The 20,682-nt window shown below is 40.8% G+C and overlaps 1 protein-coding gene across 1 annotated transcript in view; it reads left to right on the plus strand.

Moving 5' to 3' along the window:
* The first annotated feature begins 14,095 nt into the window (after positions 1 to 14,095).
* The window catches only part of dok6 (docking protein 6), a 425,625-nt gene continuing 419,038 nt past the window's right edge, over positions 14,096 to 20,682 (plus strand). The window contains exon 1 of the mRNA XM_041190321.1: positions 14,096 to 14,161. Coding sequence (XP_041046255.1) covers positions 14,096 to 14,161 — 66 coding nt within the window. The remainder of the gene's footprint in view (positions 14,162 to 20,682) is intronic.

The raw sequence follows: 20,682 nt of genomic DNA on the forward strand, positions 1-20,682 counted from the left end.
GGATGATTTCACCCTTAGTTAACTCCATTTAATTCCATGCTACTTTCCCCTTAATTCCATGGGTTTCCATCTTCTTAATAAGCCTCCTCTGTGGCACTTTGCCAAATGCCTTCTGAAAATCTATGTATCTACGACACCATTTTTTTCATAATTATCTGTTATCTCTATAAGAGCTTAATCAAGTTAGTCAGAAACAATTTGTTTTTAACAAATCCATGCTGGCTCAACTTGATTAACAATAGCTTTCCAAATGAAATTTTATTTGCTTCACAGTAAACAGTTCCCAATAACGGGCAGGATTTTGCAACCCTGCCCGCCCCTGGGATCATCTGGTCCCACCGAAAGTTAATGGAATTTTGGCTGGGCTGCTGAATCTCCCAAGGTTGGTCCCACCATGACGGGGTCGGAAAATTCCAGACAATGCTTCCATCACCAAGGTTATGCTGACTGGACCTTAGTTTCCTGGTTTAGCACTCTCCCTGTTCTTGGACAGTGGTGTAATATTATTAGCCCTCCAGTCCTCTGGCGCTACTCTTGTATCCACTGAGGATTAACAAATTGTGACCAATGCCTCTGCTATGTCTTTGCTTCTTTCAACGACCTAGGATGCATTCCATCAAGACCAGGTGGCTTATCAACTTTCACTAATGTTAATCCTTTTAGGTTTCTTTCTATCTATTACTATTCTGTCCATAACTTGCCTCTTTTTTTAGCCTAATCTTCGCATCATCCCCTTTCTCTGTGAAGACAGATGGAAAGTATTCATTTAATACTTTAGCCATGTCCTCTATCTCTACATTGATTTCCTTTGGGTCCTTAATAGGCCCCATTTTTTCCTTTGCTAACTTCTTGCACCTTAAGGTTATAAAATCATTCAGGGTTAATTTTAATGCTGTCTGCTAAGCTTTTCTCTTAACCTTTCCTTGTCTCTAGTATTAAATTTTTCAATTCCCTCTTGCATTTTCTATAACCTTTCTGGTTATAAACTGCCCCTGATATTGGTCTTCATTTTCTGTTTTATTTTAACTTTTATTTCCTTTGCTATCCAGGGTACATCGACTTTGAATGCTCTACCTTTTCCTATCAAAAGAATATGTCTAGTTTATCTCTTCCCTGAATGCCTTTCATTGCTGTTTTACTTTGCTATTGCTTATTCTAGTTTATCTGTGTTGGGTCCTTCCTTAAATCACTGAAATTAGCTCTCCACCAGTTGAACATTCTTATCTTTGAAACTGGGTGTGAGGGTGTTGGGAGTCAGTGCCAGCTCCCTGCCAGCAGCATAACTAATGTTAGCGAAAGGAAGACCCAGAAATGTATGACTCTTGTATTGCACGTCTTGCATGAAACCATGGAAATCTTCATTAGCTGAGCGAATTGTGCTTCTTGGGCCTGCTGCCCTGGTAATAGTGTCCAGCGGGCATAGTTGGCAACTAAGCAGGCATGATGGTGTCAATCTTAATTGATGCTGTTGGTGAGGGATATTGTCAAGTGATTTGGTGCATATCTTACTGTCAGACTATGCTCTGCTGCTACCTGTAGCGTGCTTTCAAAGTGTTACACCGTGTGTGTGTGCATGTGCAATTTACGCTGTTTCTACAATCAGGTTAGACCAGGGCTGCACCAAAAATATTTAAATTAACTTACCCCAGGAAAGTTCTCTGCAACTCCATCTGATGGTGAACAACATACATTTCTGATGAAATCACATCTGAACAACAGGATAGCTGATGTTGACAAAATTCAGGGCCATGTTTATGTGTGATTTATTTGTGGTGCAGAACATTGAGCATGCTATAATACTGAAAAACTATGGGCCCAAGATGACTAACGCGCAGCTGACTGAATTAAAGAAAAATAAACAGACCTACTCAATACTCCAATGAATAATGGATTTTTGAAGTTAGCTCCATAAGGAAGCTTTGTGAAGGCTATCACAAAAAGAACAAGTCAAAAATGAGTGTTTTGGTGAATACAGAGTCGAAGGCCACAAGGATACTTTAAGAAATAAGAAATGTTTGTGTGTGTTTCAAGTACTGGTCAAATACAATACTTTATAAAATGTGTATTGTTACGATCCCCTTAGAAACTGATAATATTCAAAAAGGAATTCAAACTTCCAGTTAACAGCAGTAAAGGATGGCACAACAATGTTTCATGTTTTAAAGCTTTTACCGTAACAAATGACTAAAATATCCCTTTTGACTAAACACTAATGTAGTGGGCAAGTTATACTTTAAACCACAGAATGGAATACCCCCCTTCTTATTCTTAGCCTAACCAAAAAAAACACACTTCACAGGTATACCTTACACTCTCCTTTACGTAGACATTCAATTAAATCCAAAGAAATCCTTAGCTCTCGTGAGTATATTCCTGTTCTTTTCCTTTCCCAGCCTGGCAACATTGTGTCTTTCACAATGAGGTTTTCTTTTCCCAGGGACTCTCCCCCAAGCCCAAGCTAGGTGACTCTTCCAGCCTCATTTTAATTCCCCACAAATTGGGTCTTTTTGGGGCAGATACTAGTATGGTGGTAATGTCACTGGACTGATAATATAGAGGCCCAGACTAATGGTCTGGGGACACAGGTTCAAATCCCACCATGGTTGATGGTGGAATTTAAATTCAATTAGGAAAATTTGGAATTGAAGCTAGTCTCGGTAATGCTGACCATGGAACCATCATTGATTGTTGTAAAAACCCATCTGGTTCACTAATTTTCTTTAGGGAATGAGATCTTCCATCCTTACCTGGGCTGGCCTACATGTGGCTCCAGACCCACAGTAATGTGGCTGACACTTAACTGTTGTCTGAAATCGCCCAGCAAGCTACTAAATTCAAGGGCAATTAAGAATGGGCAACAAATGTCAGCAATGCCCACATCCCATGAAAGAATAAAGAGATAAAAAAATCTGAGCACAAGCTTCCACCTGCATTCCTCTATGGTGAACCGTAGAGACTTTTTTAGCTTCTAGCTGCCCCCTCGCTCCACAATCCAGGTAGACTTCAGCACAAGTCAAATGACCCTCTTCATTTTTTCCTTATATTTAAAAACACTGCCGCAAAGTATAACAAATGAATCAGCCTTCTAATTGTAACAGTACCTGTTGGTGTTGTGGTGCAATAGTCTGTAAAGGTAAACACTTTTGCTTTCTAACTCCGTGAACATAAGTTCATAAGAATGTCCAGATTGTCAGCCAGCATGATTTGGTTAACAAGAGAGGAACATTCACTTTCCTGGAATAAAAACAGGAAATGCTAGAAATACTCAGCAGGTCAGACAGCATTTGTGGAGAAGTAGAGTTAATGGCCAGGATTTAACCAGCTGGAAAGTCTTATCCCACGTGATTCTATGACCCCATCTGCCAGCTGGCTCCTAGGAGGGCCAGTGGAGAAGGTGTGTAAAATCCTGGCCAATGTTTCAGGCCTGTGACCTTTCATTAGGACTGCAGATGCTGCTTGGACTGCTGAGCATTTCCAGCATTTTCTATTTTTATTTCAGGTTTCCAGCATGTGCCCCCACAGTGTTTTGCTCTCCACTTTCCTAGACTATTTATTAATCAAGCATTTGGATATAAATTAATCTTGGATGGTAGCGTAAAGCAGGCGTGATCGAATTGGCCATCCGTTATACTTCAATAGAGCTGAATATCAAGCAGGTATGTAACCGGTGGCTGGTGCGATACCGTCTGTTCAGTGTTACCATCAAAGAGAAACCACTACTCCCTTAAACAGTCATCTTAATATGATAGCTGTTTGTGGAATGTTCCTGGAGCAGAGTTACTCCTAAGTTTGGTTACATCACAGCAGCCAGTGCACTTCAACAGTTATCTATTTATATGTGAAATACCTTGAGATGTTTCAATTATGTTAAAAATCAGGTAGCAAAGCTTCAATTTAAGGGGTATATGTTTATGTATGCCTATGTTATTGGCCTAGTGTTCTAAAGGCCTGCACTAACAATCCAGGGACATGAATTCAAATCCCACCATGGTAGCTGGGGAATTTAAATTCAGTTAAATGAATCTGGGACAAAAAGTTAGTATCAGTCTTGGTCACCACGAAACTACTGGATTGTCTTAAAGCTCGTTTGGGACATTAAAATCCCTTAGGGACAAATATCTGCTGTTGCTACCCGGTCTGGTCTATGTGTGATCCCAGATTCACAGTAATGTGGTTGACACCTAACAGCCCTCTGAAATGACTTAGCAAGCCACCCAATTGTATTCATAAAGGAGGCGAACCACCACCTTGACAAGGGCAGTTAAGATGGACAATAAATGCTGGTTTTGCCAGTGATGCCCATATCCCGTGAATGAATGAATAAAAATAAATGCTTGACAGTTTTGAACTAGTCGTGAATAGATGGTGAATTATTGGTTTTCTTTAATCTCCTGTATGTCTCCTGGGAGACATATGATTAATGACATCTAATTCTCCAGAAAGCATATCAGCAAGATGTTATCATCATTTGAAACCTTGTGTTGTCTTCTGTCTTTGTTGATGAATAGTGAAAACAGATGAACAAAAAGAAAACAAAATATCCAATCCATCTGCCCTTTCCCTATTCTTCATCCATCTATCTTTCCATCCATACACCTAATCATTCATTCATTTATCCTTCACTCCATCCATCCATTCGTTTATCTATCCATGCTTCCATCCACCTATTCGTGTTTCCTATTCCATATCTCTCCTCCTCCCCTGATCTATATGCTCCCCCATCACATCAATGTCCCACCACAAATCTCTTGGAGTCCCCCAACTGATGTCCCCATTGATGGATCCCAGACAGCAATCTTTTGTTCCCCCAAACACATCAATATTCCCCCAAATCCCAATCTCTCTGCTACAGGGAGGAGAGAGGTGGTAGGATGGTTCCCCCCTTTCCTCACCTCTCAGCTAACTGCAACAAGGTGTGTTTTAAAGAAGAAGTATTTTAACCCCTTTAGTGCTGTCACTGTCAAGAACAGACACAAGACAGGCTTTCTCATAAGTTTAAATTGAAAGAAAGAATAAATGTTTATTTCTCAGCACCCGAATGTAATCGCAACAGCACCCATTCATACCAGATACACACGCACAAGAAAAGGCAATTACAAAAGAGGTAGCTTGCACTTAGATTTTTTTAAAGAGTCCAAAAAGTCACTTTTATTCTTAGCTTTCGAGATAATAGCTGGAAATATTGCAGGTTTATGATGCTCTTTTGGTTCACTGAAGATAGTGGACATTGTAAGTTCCTGGTGACAAATTTACGGTAGCTTACTCCTGTTAACTACAAGTTTCTGGCTTGGTTCTGCAAATAAGTAGGAACAAGAATTGTGCCCACTTCTCTGCCTGTTAGGATTTTAAGCAGGGTCCTTTCCTTTTGTTGGGCAGATCTTTGCCCCCTGATGTCTCTGTCTCCCAGGCTGACTAACTTGGGCTGTTGCTCAAGATGCAAGTTAATAAAGTGTTTCTTACCATAAGCTATGTTTCTGTCATGTGACCATAGTATCAGTGCTTCTATTGTCCACACAAATGGTCCCTGACAATGTTAGCCATGACACACAATGCACAATGGCAGTTTGAAACTTGGCCATTTGCACCTTCTTGTAATAAATTGGTTCTTCTTACCCTCATTTTGTGGAATTTCAGTCTGCAACCTCTAAGTTTCTAATGGCCATTGTACATTAGTTTCAGTAGGCATTTAGACATTAATAGCTGTAAAGTCCGCAGGAGAGATCTTTGCGTTTTTAATGCCTTGACAAAGAAACATCTAAAAAAAATTGACATTTTAATGTTCTGACCATACAAACAGGCTACTTTCAGTCTTGGGCAGTCTCATGTATATTTACAGATAAGGTAGAAAGGTCACTGACTACCCCTGGACTCCATCTTGTGTCAAGGTAAATTGTCCATTTTCCATTCTGCTTTTAAAAGCAGTGTCCATCTTTTTCCATAAATCTGCAAGTATAGGCATCTTGGAGTCCTCATCTGATGTCCCCATTGATGTCTCCCAAGCACCAATCTCTCCGGCCTCCATCCCATTAACATCTCCCAATCCCTGATTTCTCTGCCCCACCCACTGATGACCTCCCCTGATCTCTCTGGGCTCCATAGATGTTCTGTTAATCCCAGATATCTCTAGCCCTTCCCCCCCCCCCCACCCCCCCATTGATGTCCCCTCATCCTCTGATCTCTCCAGCTCTCCCACTGATGTTTGCATCAATGATCTCCCCCCACCCCAATCTCTCCTGGCTCTCTGCATCAGTGTCACCCGATCTCGGATGTCTCTCATCCTTCCATTGACATCCCCTGACCTTTGTGCACCCCCACCCCATCCCCTCATCGATGTCCTCCCAACTTCCAATCTCTCTGGCCCTCCCCATCAATACTGCTCCCCGCCAGTTCATCTTCCCCTCCCTCCTTCCCTCAATTCCAGGTGACACCTCAACGTATGGAATGTTGCAACTTTTGTTTTGTGAGGTAGAACCTCCCTACCAGGAGACACAGAGAATGCAAAAAAGGACAGAGATAGGTGCAATAAAAGTTCAATAGTGCCATTTCAATCCACTCATATTTAGAAGATGTTGCAGTTCTACCCGCTCGACAGTCTCTCAATCTGGCTGTGGACAAGGAAGAGTGCAAAAAAAATAAACAGGTCCTCCCATTAAATCTGGAAGGACCTGAGGGAAACTTGTGCTTCTGGGTTTCCTGACTTCAAAACCACCCCACTATCCACTCCCTCCCTGCTTCCCCAATAATACTGGGGCCTACAATTTTGTTGTTTGGATCTGTCGGGGTTAGGAGAGGGTTCCTTCCCTACAATTGACAGCAAATAAAGAGAACCATCCACCCCACCAGGAGCAGGAGGGGGAAGGTGAAGAACAGGAGGTGCTAAAGGCGCAGGAGGTCTGCAGCATCAGCCTAGATCCAGGGGGTTATGACAGAAACTCACCGATCAACGCTTTACTTCAATTATTCATTCCACCAGCACTCCACCCACCCCAGCTCAAACCCTAAGTATCATCAGAACCTGTTCATCTAACGAATGAACACGACCAATAAACAATTACCCTCATATTGGCAGTCTATATACTTTGCATAATCTGTTATTTATAAAATGGTAATAGTTGGCAGGCCGGTGGAATGTAAAAATAGTGCCCCCTGATCCAAGCCTCTGGAAAACTAAGTATGAGTAGATTAAAATAGCATTATTACAGTTTTATTGGACCAATACCTGTCTTTTTTTGCATTCTTTGTATCTTGTGAGAGAAAGGTTTTACTCACAAGGCTAAAGCTATGACATTCTGGATCTTGAGGTGTTGCTGATACTGAGGCACTTGCACCTGTGCTGAGATCTCACTTGAGTGCAAGAACCCAGGTGAGACGAAAGTATGCTGTGATTTTTGCCTACTTCTTTCCATTAACCTGCCCTCCGTCACCACGTTTAGGGACCAGAGAATGATTTGTTGTAGTCAAAAGAATAGTTACTGGAAATTATTTGCTGCATTGAGGATTTAAATAAGATGTTTTCTAACAGTGGAGCCAGTAGATTAGTGAAAAATAGGCCTCTTCAGCCATCACTATGGAGATAGTCATGAGCAGCTTTAGGTAACTACTAACTAATCAAAGCGATGAGGAGATTAGGCTCCAGCTAACATCTTGACATAACAAAGTACGGTAAATTCAGTGAATAGATTTGTGATCCTTGGCATCTTACAAAATCAACAACAACTTATATTTATATTGTGCCTTTAATGCAATAAAATTTGCTAAGGCACTTCACAGGTTGGACAAAATTGGACACAAAGCAAGACAAGGTGATATTTGGGCAGATGGTCGAAAGCTTCACTGAAGAGGTAGATTTTAAGCAATATCTTAAAGAAGGAAAGCAAAGTTGAGGGTCAGTGAGGCTTAGGGAAAGAATTTCAGAGCTTAGGATCTAGGCAGCTGAAGGCATGGACACCAATGGCCGAGCAATTAAAACCGAGGGTGCTTAAGAGGCTGAAATTAGATGAGCGTAGGTATCTCAGAGGATTGTGAGACTAGAGGAGATTACAGAGATAGGAAGGAATGAGGCCATGAAGGGATGTGATGACAATGATGAAAATTTTAAAATTAAGGCATTGCTTGTTTGGGAGCTGGAATACCTTTACTGACAAAAATCACCTGTGTGGAAAACACGGATGTCAGAAACAGAGGCCAGGATTTTCCGGTTCCGCCAGTGGCTGGAATTGGCACAGGCAGGACCGGGAAATTTGAAGATCAGCCAAAAGTCCATGGACTTTGGGCGCAAAGTCCCAGTCCTGTTGGTGTTGGGACAGACAATCCCACCCAGAGAGACTGGCTTTGTCCAGTTTTCCTTATATGCATAAATACACAAATAGGCTCAAAAGCGTGCTATTACACTCCACCCTCCTTCATGAAAAAGTTGCAAAATGTTCAATTTCCACACAATCTTAATACATTTTTTTGCTTTCCATTATTCAAAAATCAAATGTAACCACTATTTTCCTAATCCTAAGAGGATACCTCCTTTCCTGACTCAGACTTTCAGAGGCTGGAGAAAGACCTTGATCTGTCTTGGGCTGAATCTGAGAAGCTTTCCCCAACCAAGGCTAATTTTGACTTTGACCTACGCTTGAATTTTCCACTTCATCAGACATGTCTGTCTGACTCTGACTTGGATCTGAACTAGCTTCTGGCATGCTTGTAATTGGCACTCTACTTGTATCCAGACATTCTGACTCGTCAGACTCATTTTATTCTTCTCAACTTCCTTCTTCTTTGTGAACCTCTGAAGGCAAAACATGATCTATATATACTAACCTAACCCTTCCACGACCAAACATCTGGGCCAAAGGTGTGTGAGAACAATGTATTTCCCCCCCCAACTCTTTCCAGTAGCCACTTCAAACACGTATGATGATGATTCTTTACGCTAGCCTTCTGGTTCAACTTCAGGCTTCTTTCTCTCACTCTAACCTATCATGACTTTCTTCCTGTCTGGATTGTTTCTCTTCTACTGACTGTGCTGAGCATGGCTTTGGCAATGGAAACCTCATTGTGGGCTGTTTTCTAGGAAACAATTCAGCTAACATTCTGCTGGTAGTAGTGCGAGGTGTGTTGCAATAGGTAAACAGAAAGTTCACCAGCCTGTGATCTGATATCAGCTAATGTTTCTTCCGATTTGTATCTAGCGTTTTTTTTAACAAGAGCATGCTTAACAATTTGTACTTTGTGCTTTGCTGTTCCATTTGAAGAAGGATTATATGGTGGAACTCTGGTGTATTTTACATCATTCATTTTCAAAAATTGTGCAAACTCTTTGGAACAAAACTGGGGTCCATTGTCAGAAACAATTTCCTCTAGGAACCTATAAGCAGTAAACAAACCATGCAAAGTGTCTAGAGTTTTGTTAATTGTTAGATTCATTGAAAACCCCTCAACCCACTTCGAAAGGCTATCCATCACAATGAAAAGCTGTTGCCCGTTAAATTCTGCATAATCTATGTGCAGCCCCTGCTGCACGCTAGCTGGCAATTTCCATGATTGCAAAAGGACTGATGGCAGCTTTTCTATGGCTTCACATACTCTACACTGTTTCACTGTGTCTTCTATGTCCTTATCTAACCCTGGTCATCAAAGATAATTCCTCACCAGACTCTGTCAAACCTATCCCTAAGTGTTGCTCATGTAGATCACATAGCAATTGCAATCTGCACTGTTCAGGGATTACAACTCTGGCTCCCCACATGAAACAACATTTATCAACTGACAACTCATTCTCACACGTAAAAAATAGCCTGATTTCTAAATCCAGTATCTGTGTTTGCCATCCATTTGCGATATAGTCATATACTCTTGCCAATGCAGGATCCCTATGAGTTGTTTTACCAATGTCATTTGCTGTGACTGGCAACTTATCTACATGCAATAAGAAAAATACATTGTCCCTGTTGGGCTCTACCCCTGATGGGGAACAGTTATCCTGACTTTGCATCAGCATTACAATGATCTTCCAATTGTCTACATTTAACGTCGTACTTATAAGCAGATAAAATCAAACATATCACTACATTTGGGCTGCGCCTAAAGTGATTACTGGTGACTTTGGATTCAGAATAGACATCAGTACCTTATGATCAGTTTTGATCATGACACTACAACCATACAAATATTTAGGAAATCTTCTTACGCCAAAAATCAAAGACAACACTTCCCGTTCTATCTGAGCATAATTCCACTCACTGGCACTGAGGGTGCGTGAGACAAATGTAATTGGTCTTTCCTCACTGCTATCCAGCACATGAGAGATCACATCACCTACTCTGTATGAAGAGGCTTCACATGCTAACTTAATGGCTTTGGACACATCATATTGTACAAGCATTGTACCATCTACAAGTTGACTTATACAAATTGAATGTCTTGTCACACACATTCATCCAATTCGATGGAACACCTTTCCTCAAGAAGTCATTCAATTTATGCAATAAAGTTGCCAAATTTGGTATGATTTGATTGTAGTAATTTGCTAGGCCCAAAAAAGATCTGAGCTCAAAGGTATTCTGAGGGTGTGACGCATTTCATATTGTTTGAGCCCTACTCTTTGTAGGATGTAACCCATCTTTATCTAACCTATGATCCAAGTCCTCTCCAGAGCTTTGAAACATTTCACATTTGTCTGCTTTCGCCTGAGCTCCATGCTTTTCTAAATGTTGGAGGACGTTTTCCAGCTTGTCATCATGGGTCTGCCTGTTTGGAGCTGAAACAATAATGTTATCCAAATAGCACGCCGCTTCCTGAATTCCTTGCAAAATTTCGTTCTTTGCCCTTTGGAAAATTCCTGGGGCTGAAGAAACACCAAATGGCAGCATATGAAACTGAAATAGACCCATGTGTATATCAATAGTCAAATATGACTTAGATTCATCATCTAACTCAAGCTGCAGATAAGGCATTTGTCAGATCTAACTGAAAAAATCTGGTCTCCTGACAACATTGTGAACAGATCCTCCATATTTGGCAAACTATCGGGTGGACTATATTCTAGTACCTGACATTTGGTTACCTTGTAATCACCACATATTCTTCCAATACTATCTGACTTTGGTCCTATCACTATGGAAGTAGCCCAAGTACTCTACTCTAGAGATAATGTTCTTATTTTTCAGTCTTTTCACTGCTTGCTCTACCTTATCCCTATGGGCATAGGGTGCTGGATGCAGCCTCCAATGACTGGCCTTGCATTCCTCTGCACACATGCCTCAGTCTTGTATCCCTGAATCAGTTTGCTGGTTTCACTAAACACCTTAGGGTACTTGTCAACTACACATTCTTGCAATGTGAATTTTCTTTCAACACGAGAAAGCTCACTCCAATTTAACTTGAGTGCTGCTAATGAGTTTCTTTTTAACAAAGCTGGTTTTTCATCCTTCATCACAATGATGGACAATTTTGTAAATTGCTCATTGTGGTGACCGGAACCAACGCTTCCAATTATGAGAATTTTCTCTCCTCCAAAACTGTGTAACTTGATTTGTGATTTTTCCAGCTGATGTTGACTCAACTTTTCATGATGCAGCAAATCAGGAATCATGCTAACTCGTTCACCCATGTTGACTTACTTTCTACTGGAGCTCCATCCAACATTACTTGGATCACAGTGTCCTGTGAATTTCCACTGGACATCCTTGTGCTTCTAATGGTTTGGATCTCAACTGACCTGCATTGACCTACTGCTGATTCGACAACATTATGCAGCAACCGACATTTCCTCCAGCTAGCGTTCTCTCTGTTGACCCTCTTGGAAAGATAACTCTTCGTCCTGTAGCTGTAGCACTCTGCCTTCACAAATGGATAATTCTGTGCCCAATGTTGGCCTAAGCACTGGTAACAGAACATTGTTGTAACACTGTCGCCACCAGCTGCCATCATAGGGCCTTCTGCTTACTCATCTACAGCTTATTTACCTCTGAAGATGACTGGCATTTGTTATCTCTGATTTCTATTGAGTTACCTTCAGCTGCATCCATTGATAATGCTGTTTGACAAGCGATGCCAAAATTTAACTTTGGGAATGTTGATAACTTGCTGCGAACGTGCGCACTTTTTAAAGCCACAAACAAATCTGTTATGCAATGCTCTCTCTTGAAATTCTCCAAAATTACAATCAATCGACAGCTTTTTCAAGGCCACAATAAGCTCCCCAATGTCCTCATTGGGCAACTGATTTGCTGTTCTGAAACTATAGCTTTCTGTACTATCCATAAGCTTGGGATTGTATTGTTGCTCAAGCTTAATCAAAATGTCATTCTTTTCCTTGAACCATGCTGAGGCGAGTAAATTCTTGAGTATCTCATACACCTCCAGACCTTCTTCAGTCAAAAATATTGTCCTTTTCCTTTCATACACTGCCTGGCTGACAGTTGGATTCTCAAGATCTTCGAGGATATTGTTAGCAGTGAATCAGAAAAAACATCTCTAGCCTTCCCATGTACTCTTGGTTGGGGCAGTGTTCCCCCAGTCACCCAAAAATTCTTGTAGGCAGCCATCTTGGAAGGTTAGCCTACCTGCCTGTAAAGCATGCTTTTGTTTAGACTGCATTTTAAAGCTTTTTTCTCACACAAAGAACACTCATGGGTTCCCCAGTTGGTTAGCTGGGAGCTTCATCTAACCCACTGCAATATCTTTGCTGACAAAAGTCGCTTGTGTGGACAACATAGATGTTGGTAGTAGAGAGACTGGTTTAAATTGTTTGTCCTTGAATACATAAATACACACATGGCCACAAGAGAGCACTATTACAGGAGTCAATGTAGCTTAGTGAGCACAGGGGTGATATGTGAATGGGAGTTGGTATGAGTAAGGACATGGGCAATAGAGTTTTGGATAACCTCAAGTTTATGGAAGGTAGATGTGGGGGATTACCCAGGAATAGTCATATCTGGAGGTAACAAAGGCACAAGTGAGGGTTTCAGCAGCAGATGAGCTGAGGTAGGGGTGGAATTGGGTAATGTTAAGTCAGACAAAAGGTGGTTTTTCTTTTTGCTAGGCTTTATATTCAAGCTTTTTGATTAATAACAAATAAATACAATGATCCATTTTGTTTGCCAGTGAAAAGAAACAATGAAGAACAGGGGTGTTCTGGTGAACATTTATCCCTTAACTCATAATTAAAATGGATTATCTGGCTATTGTCACGTTGTTTGTGAGATCTTGCTTTGTGCTCAATGGCTGCCTGCCACATTACGTGAATTACAACAATGACTAGACTTCCAAGGCGCTTCATTGTCTATAACATGCTTTAGGGGCAATATGAAGTTTTGAAAGGCGCTACATAAATTGAATTCTTGCTTTCAGTGGAGAGTTTTACGAAACCGTGTTTCGCCGTGTTGTACTTAACTATTTTCAAAACCTTTGAAATCATTTTAAGGTATTGTTGTTTGATGGTATTTTAATGGTATGTTTGGAAATTCTGCATATTTTAAAATGCTTTTGAATAGCGGCATGTACATTGCGAGCCATTGGGGAAACAAGTACAGCTGCTGTAGTTCATTTTGGATTGAATTTGACTAAAAGCACACGGCTAATATGGGGAGCTTTGAAGCAGTAATAAATAATGCAGAAATATCTGATCTGTCGTGCTGTCTAAATTCTATATCGAGGAACGTTTCCTGCGATGCTTTTTTTGTGTGAACAGGTTCAATAAAAAGAAACAACCGACGCAAAACCGTATGCTGCTTCTGGCAAAAGTTGAAATGCAGTTCATTTTCTCTCATTTTTGTTCATCTGTGTGCTTCGTCCAGGGTTTGAACCAGTTTGGTACATTTAGATAAGCACAGAGGGTTCTTAAAGCAAACCCCCTTTGACAGCTGGGGATGGTGTGATCCAGGAAGCAGAGTTCTGCTGAATAAATCAGGTGACACGCTCCATCTCCCCGTTTAGATGGAATGAGCCTTGGAGCTGGCTGAACAGATACAGGAGGCGCAGTTTCAGCGCACACTCCGGGCTGAAGCCGCTATAAGGAAGAAAGGTTGGCAGCCGAAAGGGACTTTTGCTTTCGCAGGGGGTGGGAGGGGAGGGGGGGGAAGAAAAGAAAACACCAGCCATGGCTTCAAATTTTAATGATATAGTGAAGCAAGGATACGTGAAAATTCGCAGCAGAAAGCTGGGGGTGAGTGGAAATGCTATGACAGCGTGAAATGTGCTTGCTAACAGCTGGATAAGACAAAATCTTAATCGGTACGAGGGACAGTCCTTGCTGGCTGTGCATGCATACAGGCTGGGCTTTGGACAGAGAACAGTGATAGAAACTGTAGCTAAAACTGTACGTTAATAAAAAAAATAAACAACTACAAGGTTATGTTCTGTACAAAATCAGCTGGCCGAATGTAACTTTGCTTTCATAGTGGGTGAATCCTCATCTGTTAGACACAGTGCATTTCCCACGGGCAGTGCAGAGTTTCTGGAGCAGGGCATTGTGATGTGGATTGTCCTGCTCCAGAAATGATGTTAGGAAAACAAAGTTAAGGATGGCATTAAATACACAGTATTTTTGTACCCCATGTTATATCTACATACAGTTGTGCTTTCAGTTTGTACCAATCTGCAGCCACTGTATTATGCATAAGAGCAGCTATGATCCAGCCTCCTAACATAGTATGTATATATTGTTATTTTTTAAAAAAAAATTGAACTGGATTATTAACTTTCATCACATTTTATGACATAACTCCTTTGCTATCAGATAATGCACTACTTACACCATGAAATCATGTTGTATCTGCAGTAAATTGTAACTGATGACAAAGTTATTTGTAACTAAATATGCAAGAATAATTTTACTAATAGTGCGGTGGCTAGGGTCTGTTGTTTTATGCTTTTCTTCAGCACTTTGCTTCCTTCAGGTGCTGTCCATATATACAATCGACCTAGTTATATGCTGCTATACCAAATGTGTCGCATTGGGCTGCTGTGTTTTATTGCTTATGGCTTTTTCACCAATGTGTAGTATCAGAGTGTCACAGTAGAGGACTATTGTATTTGAATGTGAGTGCAGCAGTGGGATAACTAGAAGCACTTGTGCGCTGTATCAGGGCATTATAGCAGAAGGGCTATGGTATGTAGATTTTGAGTACTGTCATACAGCGACTGCAGGAACTTATCAATAACAGGCATTGAAAGGCAAGGGTTGATCAGAGATTGCAGTTTAAAGAAGCCTGACCTTTTTATTTTAGCGAAGAGTCTTTCCTAGCTGTGCCTAAATGAAAATAGCCAAGTTCTTATAACAATCTGAATTTCATGAAGGCCATTTGCATTTTCATACCAGCTACCACTGCCTTTTGCTCCACACAATTGGTGGTGTAACTAATAACTGTACAATTCAGCATTTGCCAGAGCTGGAATGGTAACATATTCTAAATATTCTTCATAATGGATAGAACTAAGAAATGTGTGTTTTCTCAAACAACTTTGTTAGCTTGTCCCTATTTTTCTGATAACTGTGGAACTGCAGCTTGATGAATGTGTGATAAAGATCTGTATGAACTCTGCCATGTTGTTCGGCAGACCTTTGCAGACCTCTCCTACATGTTCGTTTATCCAGCTTATAGCAACTTTGGCCATGTTTTGCTGTACAGGTCAATGACTTGTGACATGTGCAAGGTTTCAATTTGCAGGCAATTGCTGAGGGGAAGTGTTGTTAAACCTGTGCTGTCTCTGGCAGCTTGCAATGGTTTGAAGCGCTGTCCTGAAAGGAAATGATGCAGATCTGGGTACATGTGTCTGAAATGAGAAAGATGACAAATCACTGGCATTTCCTAAGAATTACATGGAAGAAACTTACTATGGAAACTGGGTTACAAATACTTTGTTTTAGTTGTTTCTCTTCGACCTTCTCTTAGCCCATACCAATTCTTGTTGGTGTGATAAGTACTTTGTGTTGATGTGTCAAGTTTTCAGGCCTACATATAAGAACAATTTTTAAAAACCTGTTTGGAGATTTGTGCTTCTAAAAGTGTGAAAATAATATGAATACCTGTGACAAACTCTACCTTCAGCCAGCCTGTTATAAAATACAATTGTTTTAACTACATTGCATACTTGGTTTTACTCAACACCTTTCTTGGATCTCCTTATTTAGAAACAGAGTTTAGACACTCAATATTGCATTTTTCCAAGGAATACTGTGAGGTGTTTAAGAATTTGAGCTGTGATGAGAGTATGATTTGAGTCTTGGTGCCTGCTGTCCATCAGAATGGCAGCATCTAAAATGGCAGCAGACTTTGAGCCTTCTGCAACCTTTTCAAGTGTTTAAATACCAAACAGCACAGTCAAAATGTATAAAATCAGGTGGCTGAAATAATATTGGTGGGTTTACTATAAATATTGACATGCAGGACTGTGCCTGATTAGAGACATAAGGTGTATATCAGTAATGACCACAATGTTGAGATTAGCCTACTTTAATGACCACCAATCTTAGCTGATGTTTGCTTTCTTGATTGAATTCCTAGATACTGCTGAGTTTCCCTTATTTTGAATGATTTTTATTCATAATACAGATAAGTTTGATAGAATTCAGTGCCATTTTACCTGTTACACACTCTTCTTCATTGAACTTGGGGCTCAGGGAGGTTTAAGTAAGTTTATCCAGTGAGTAGATGAATCAAATAGACCAAGAAGCTTCAGGTGCAGTCCTAGTTTGTAGTGAACTAGCTGCTTTCATGTCACGAGGTGTACCATGGCCTCAGTGCCCAGGGTGAGGGTGTGCACCTGATCACTACCCAATAACTGTTGGTCGAAGTGTGCGGGTGAATGTCCGATAAGGGCAAGATTCGGACTTGGCAGTGATGCCTTCCACAGTCAAATAGCATACTAACAATCACTACTGAGATTCCCAGGTGAATCATGGTTGCAATACTTTGGTGGCCTCTGACACCCATGGAACTTTAGCCCAGTTCGGGAGTTGTGCTTACAGAAGAGAAGAGAATAGAATGTTTTATTCTTCTGCAAAAGGTGACCAGTGATAGAATATTGAAAGGAAATGTTCCATAATCCTGGTCACACATTACCCAAGCATGTCCTTGTTTGTATAATACTGTACAGTGGTGTTTATTCATTCTGAACTCTGAAGAGACAAAATCTCCCCTAAAGCCAGCCTTCTATTTGACAGAATGGGGCTATACTTTTCAGAGTCCACTCTGTTAAAAGATTCATTCACTGTTGAACACAGCCTTAATTTTATTTTTGGCATTGTTTTAAATGTAAGGCCAATAGGCATTAATCCCTCCTGAGAGGCTTTCTGTTTAAAAAGGTATTTTTGTTATTGGTTACTTTGGCACTCCTAATCCTAATCCTGCCTCCCTCTCTGTCCTGCCCAGGAGTTAGTTATGCTCTCAAATTGTACATACCTCAAAATCAGCCAGTCTCTGCTGTTTGCCAGTAGTCAGGTATTGTAATGGTCAGTGCTGTCTGGCTCCATTCCACTCTATCTATGGAATAGATATACTGACAAAAAGGGATTGTGAGTCAACATACCTATTAACTTGGACTGATGGGATGGGGCGAGAGGATTTTCTTGGGAATGCGCAACCGGTTCCGTCAGCATGTCCGTCTTGAAGAGCATTACTCTTCCTTGTTTTTGTTTCTTTGTGGACTTATTTTGATCTATCATGTCAACAATATAAGATTGCAGGATATCCCTTCAGCAATTGCAATTTGCTTTGCCGCGGAATAGTAGGATGGGCATTCTGGCTGAGCTTCCCTGCACGGTTTGCAGTTTCAGCTATGCCAATACAGGTGCCAAGAGGATGCCAGGTGCTTCCCCACAGGAAAGGAGGGAAAGTTGGAGAGTTAGCCATCCTCACTAACCTGACAGCATGTACTAACTGCCGGCAGCCTGAATGCGTGGTTCTTGATTGTTCCCTCAAGTGGGTGCAAGGTGTTAGTTGCACTTGGTAAGCGCCTTGTGATTTTCTTTTCTACATTAAAATCACTTTATAAAACCAAAGTGTTATTAGTGGAACAAATATTGATACTATTTTTGCAACAGTCGTACAATGTCACGTGTGACTAGATGTAGTGGGAGAGAGCCTTGAAAAGTCCGCTATTTCAAGGACGTGTACAGAAATGAAAGTACATGTGTTATGAGCTCTGTGGAGACCAATAACTTTTAAAAATGCAATTTAACTTCCAAGGAATAGCTGAATGGATGATATAGCAAGATTTCACGTTTTAAGACATTTATTGTAACAAACAACTAGAAGCACTACTGACGAATCACCGTTCATGTAGGCAACTTATACCTCAAACCACAGAACAAAACTTTTAACACAACTGAAAAGAACCACTATCAGGAATATGTTACACTATCTTCGAAGTAGACGTTCATCTCTCCTGCAACCAGTCCAAAATGATTCTTCGCTCCTGGGGGTTTACTTCCGATCTTTTCCTTTCCCAGCCTGGAAACTTTTAATCTCAGAACTGTCTTTCGCAATGATTATTTTTTGCCTGGAGATTAATTCCCCAGCACAAACTAGGCAAATCTTCAGCCTCGTTTTAACTGCTCATGATGTCAGTCTTTTCAGCCCAAGTGCAAGCTCCCACCCACATTCCTGCATGGTGAAACACAGCATCTTGCTGTCTAGAGTTGCTCTCCCTCTTCCAGGTCTTGGAAGGCTAACTTTGTTTGTGAATTTTCAGGGATATCTTGGAGCCCCTTCCCTTCTGAAAGCCCACCTTCGTGGCAACATGAATCAAATGGGCCGTGTATTCAGGTAGAAATGCTGATTAGCTATCCTTGTGACCCCAACTCTCTTATATCAGAAGTAAATGCTGTTTACAACCCAACATTCTCAACAATTTTCTGGGACTTTGGAGACTCAGTCTATTCATTTGTTATTTCACTGGCTGCTGCCATTGTCTCCAAGTGTAAATATTTTGCATCATCTTCAATAAAACAGTCTGGGCCCCTTTTAATCTCTAATGATCAATCCAGCCACTCTTGCTGATGGCAGAAGTCAGAACAGGTCATATGACCCTCTTCATTTTGCCTTAAATTAAAGACACAGTCCCAAAACACAACAGTCTCATAAACCTCATAATTGTAACACTCTCATAATTTTATGTCACTTAGATCAGCAATAATGAACTTTGTTATCTTGCCAAATTGAACATTGAAGGATTCACCTTTGTATTGTCATTTATCTACTTTATCCTTATAGTAAGGCGCAAAAATATATGCTCACTGATGTTACTACTTATGTTTCTTTTTGTTAGAGAAGAAGTGGATTCAGTTGCCCTCCTCCCTGACTTGGGATATTGTACCTAATTCTTACTCTGGTTTACCGCTGAAGATTTTCAGGCTATCATGTATGTTTAGATATTGTTACAATTGTGAGATTTACAAGATTGTATGTTTTTAGGACCCTATCTTCTGGCTTATGGATGTTATAGTTTGGGACTGTGTCTTTAAATTTAGTGTAAATGAAAGGGGTCATGTGACATGCACTGGAGTCTGCCTGACAGTAAACCTGGTTAGTTTAATGTTCAAGATCAGAAGAAGACTTGGATTGCTTTATTAAGTGGGATGGAGGGAGGGACAATGGGATAATGATAGGTGTTCATAAATCTTCAATGGGTATACCCTGCATCTCCCAAAGTCTCAGAAGGGTGGTGCCAATATCAAGCTGTAACAGTTGTGATGGAACCTATCCCTTTACTTCTAAGGTGAAAGGCAATTGTGATCAAAGATAACTGATTAGCATTTCTACTTAGCTACCAAGATAAGGTGTTTCTGGTTGCTATGGAGAAGAGGATAGATGAAGCCATTTTGAGATAAGTTACAGTCTTCCCAATAATCCCTGAAATATCAGAGACAGAAGGCAGTTGCAGTTTTGCCTTGTGTGGTCTGCAGCCAACTGAGAGATAGAGAGCAACAAAAGATGGACTTAACCAGGCCTCCAATTTAAGCAGAGAAAATGTTGACTCTATCATTCACCATCAGGACATGGTAGGACCTGGCACTCAGGTTGAAGACTGAGTTAAAAGAGGCTGGAAGATTTGCCCAGCTTGGAGCTAGAAAAAGAAATCTACAATGTAACCCTCGCAGTGACAGACCGTTCTGGGATTAGAAGTTACCTGGCTGGGCAAATAGGAAGCAATCCACTGCAAGCTAGCAGCAACTGTGAACTCCTTGTGAGAAACTTATAATTCTGGAAAGAGTGATAAATAACAAGAAACTGTTTACTTCTATAGTTTAAAGTATAAGTTGCCTACAGAAAAATACTGTTTAGTCATTATTGTATTTTTTTAGTCATTTGATACAGTAAAGGTTTTAAAAAAATGTGAAGTCTCCATGAGTATTTTCAGCTATTTATTTATTTAGCAAATATAAATCCCTAAAGCCAAGTGATAGCCTCATTTGCTGAGTTTAAGGTGATTAATCTGTAGAGAGGACACTCCTCGGTAATGTGCAGCATTGTTTGTGTCTTTCCACAAGTGCGTTAGGGGTTTGTACTGAGGCCCCAGTGTTGGAGGTTGGTTGCACAGGGGGCCTGATCTTTCCTGAACCTGTTCGCAAGGACCAATCTCACCGTGGTAATTCAACGCCTGCCAATCGATAGGTGGGGTTTGTCACAAGGATTTGGATAGTAACTTCCCGTATTTCTTATTCCTCGATTCAGAGGAATGCTG

This window comes from Carcharodon carcharias, chromosome 6 (assembly GCF_017639515.1).
Source record: "Carcharodon carcharias isolate sCarCar2 chromosome 6, sCarCar2.pri, whole genome shotgun sequence".
Lineage (NCBI taxonomy): Eukaryota > Metazoa > Chordata > Chondrichthyes > Lamniformes > Lamnidae > Carcharodon > Carcharodon carcharias.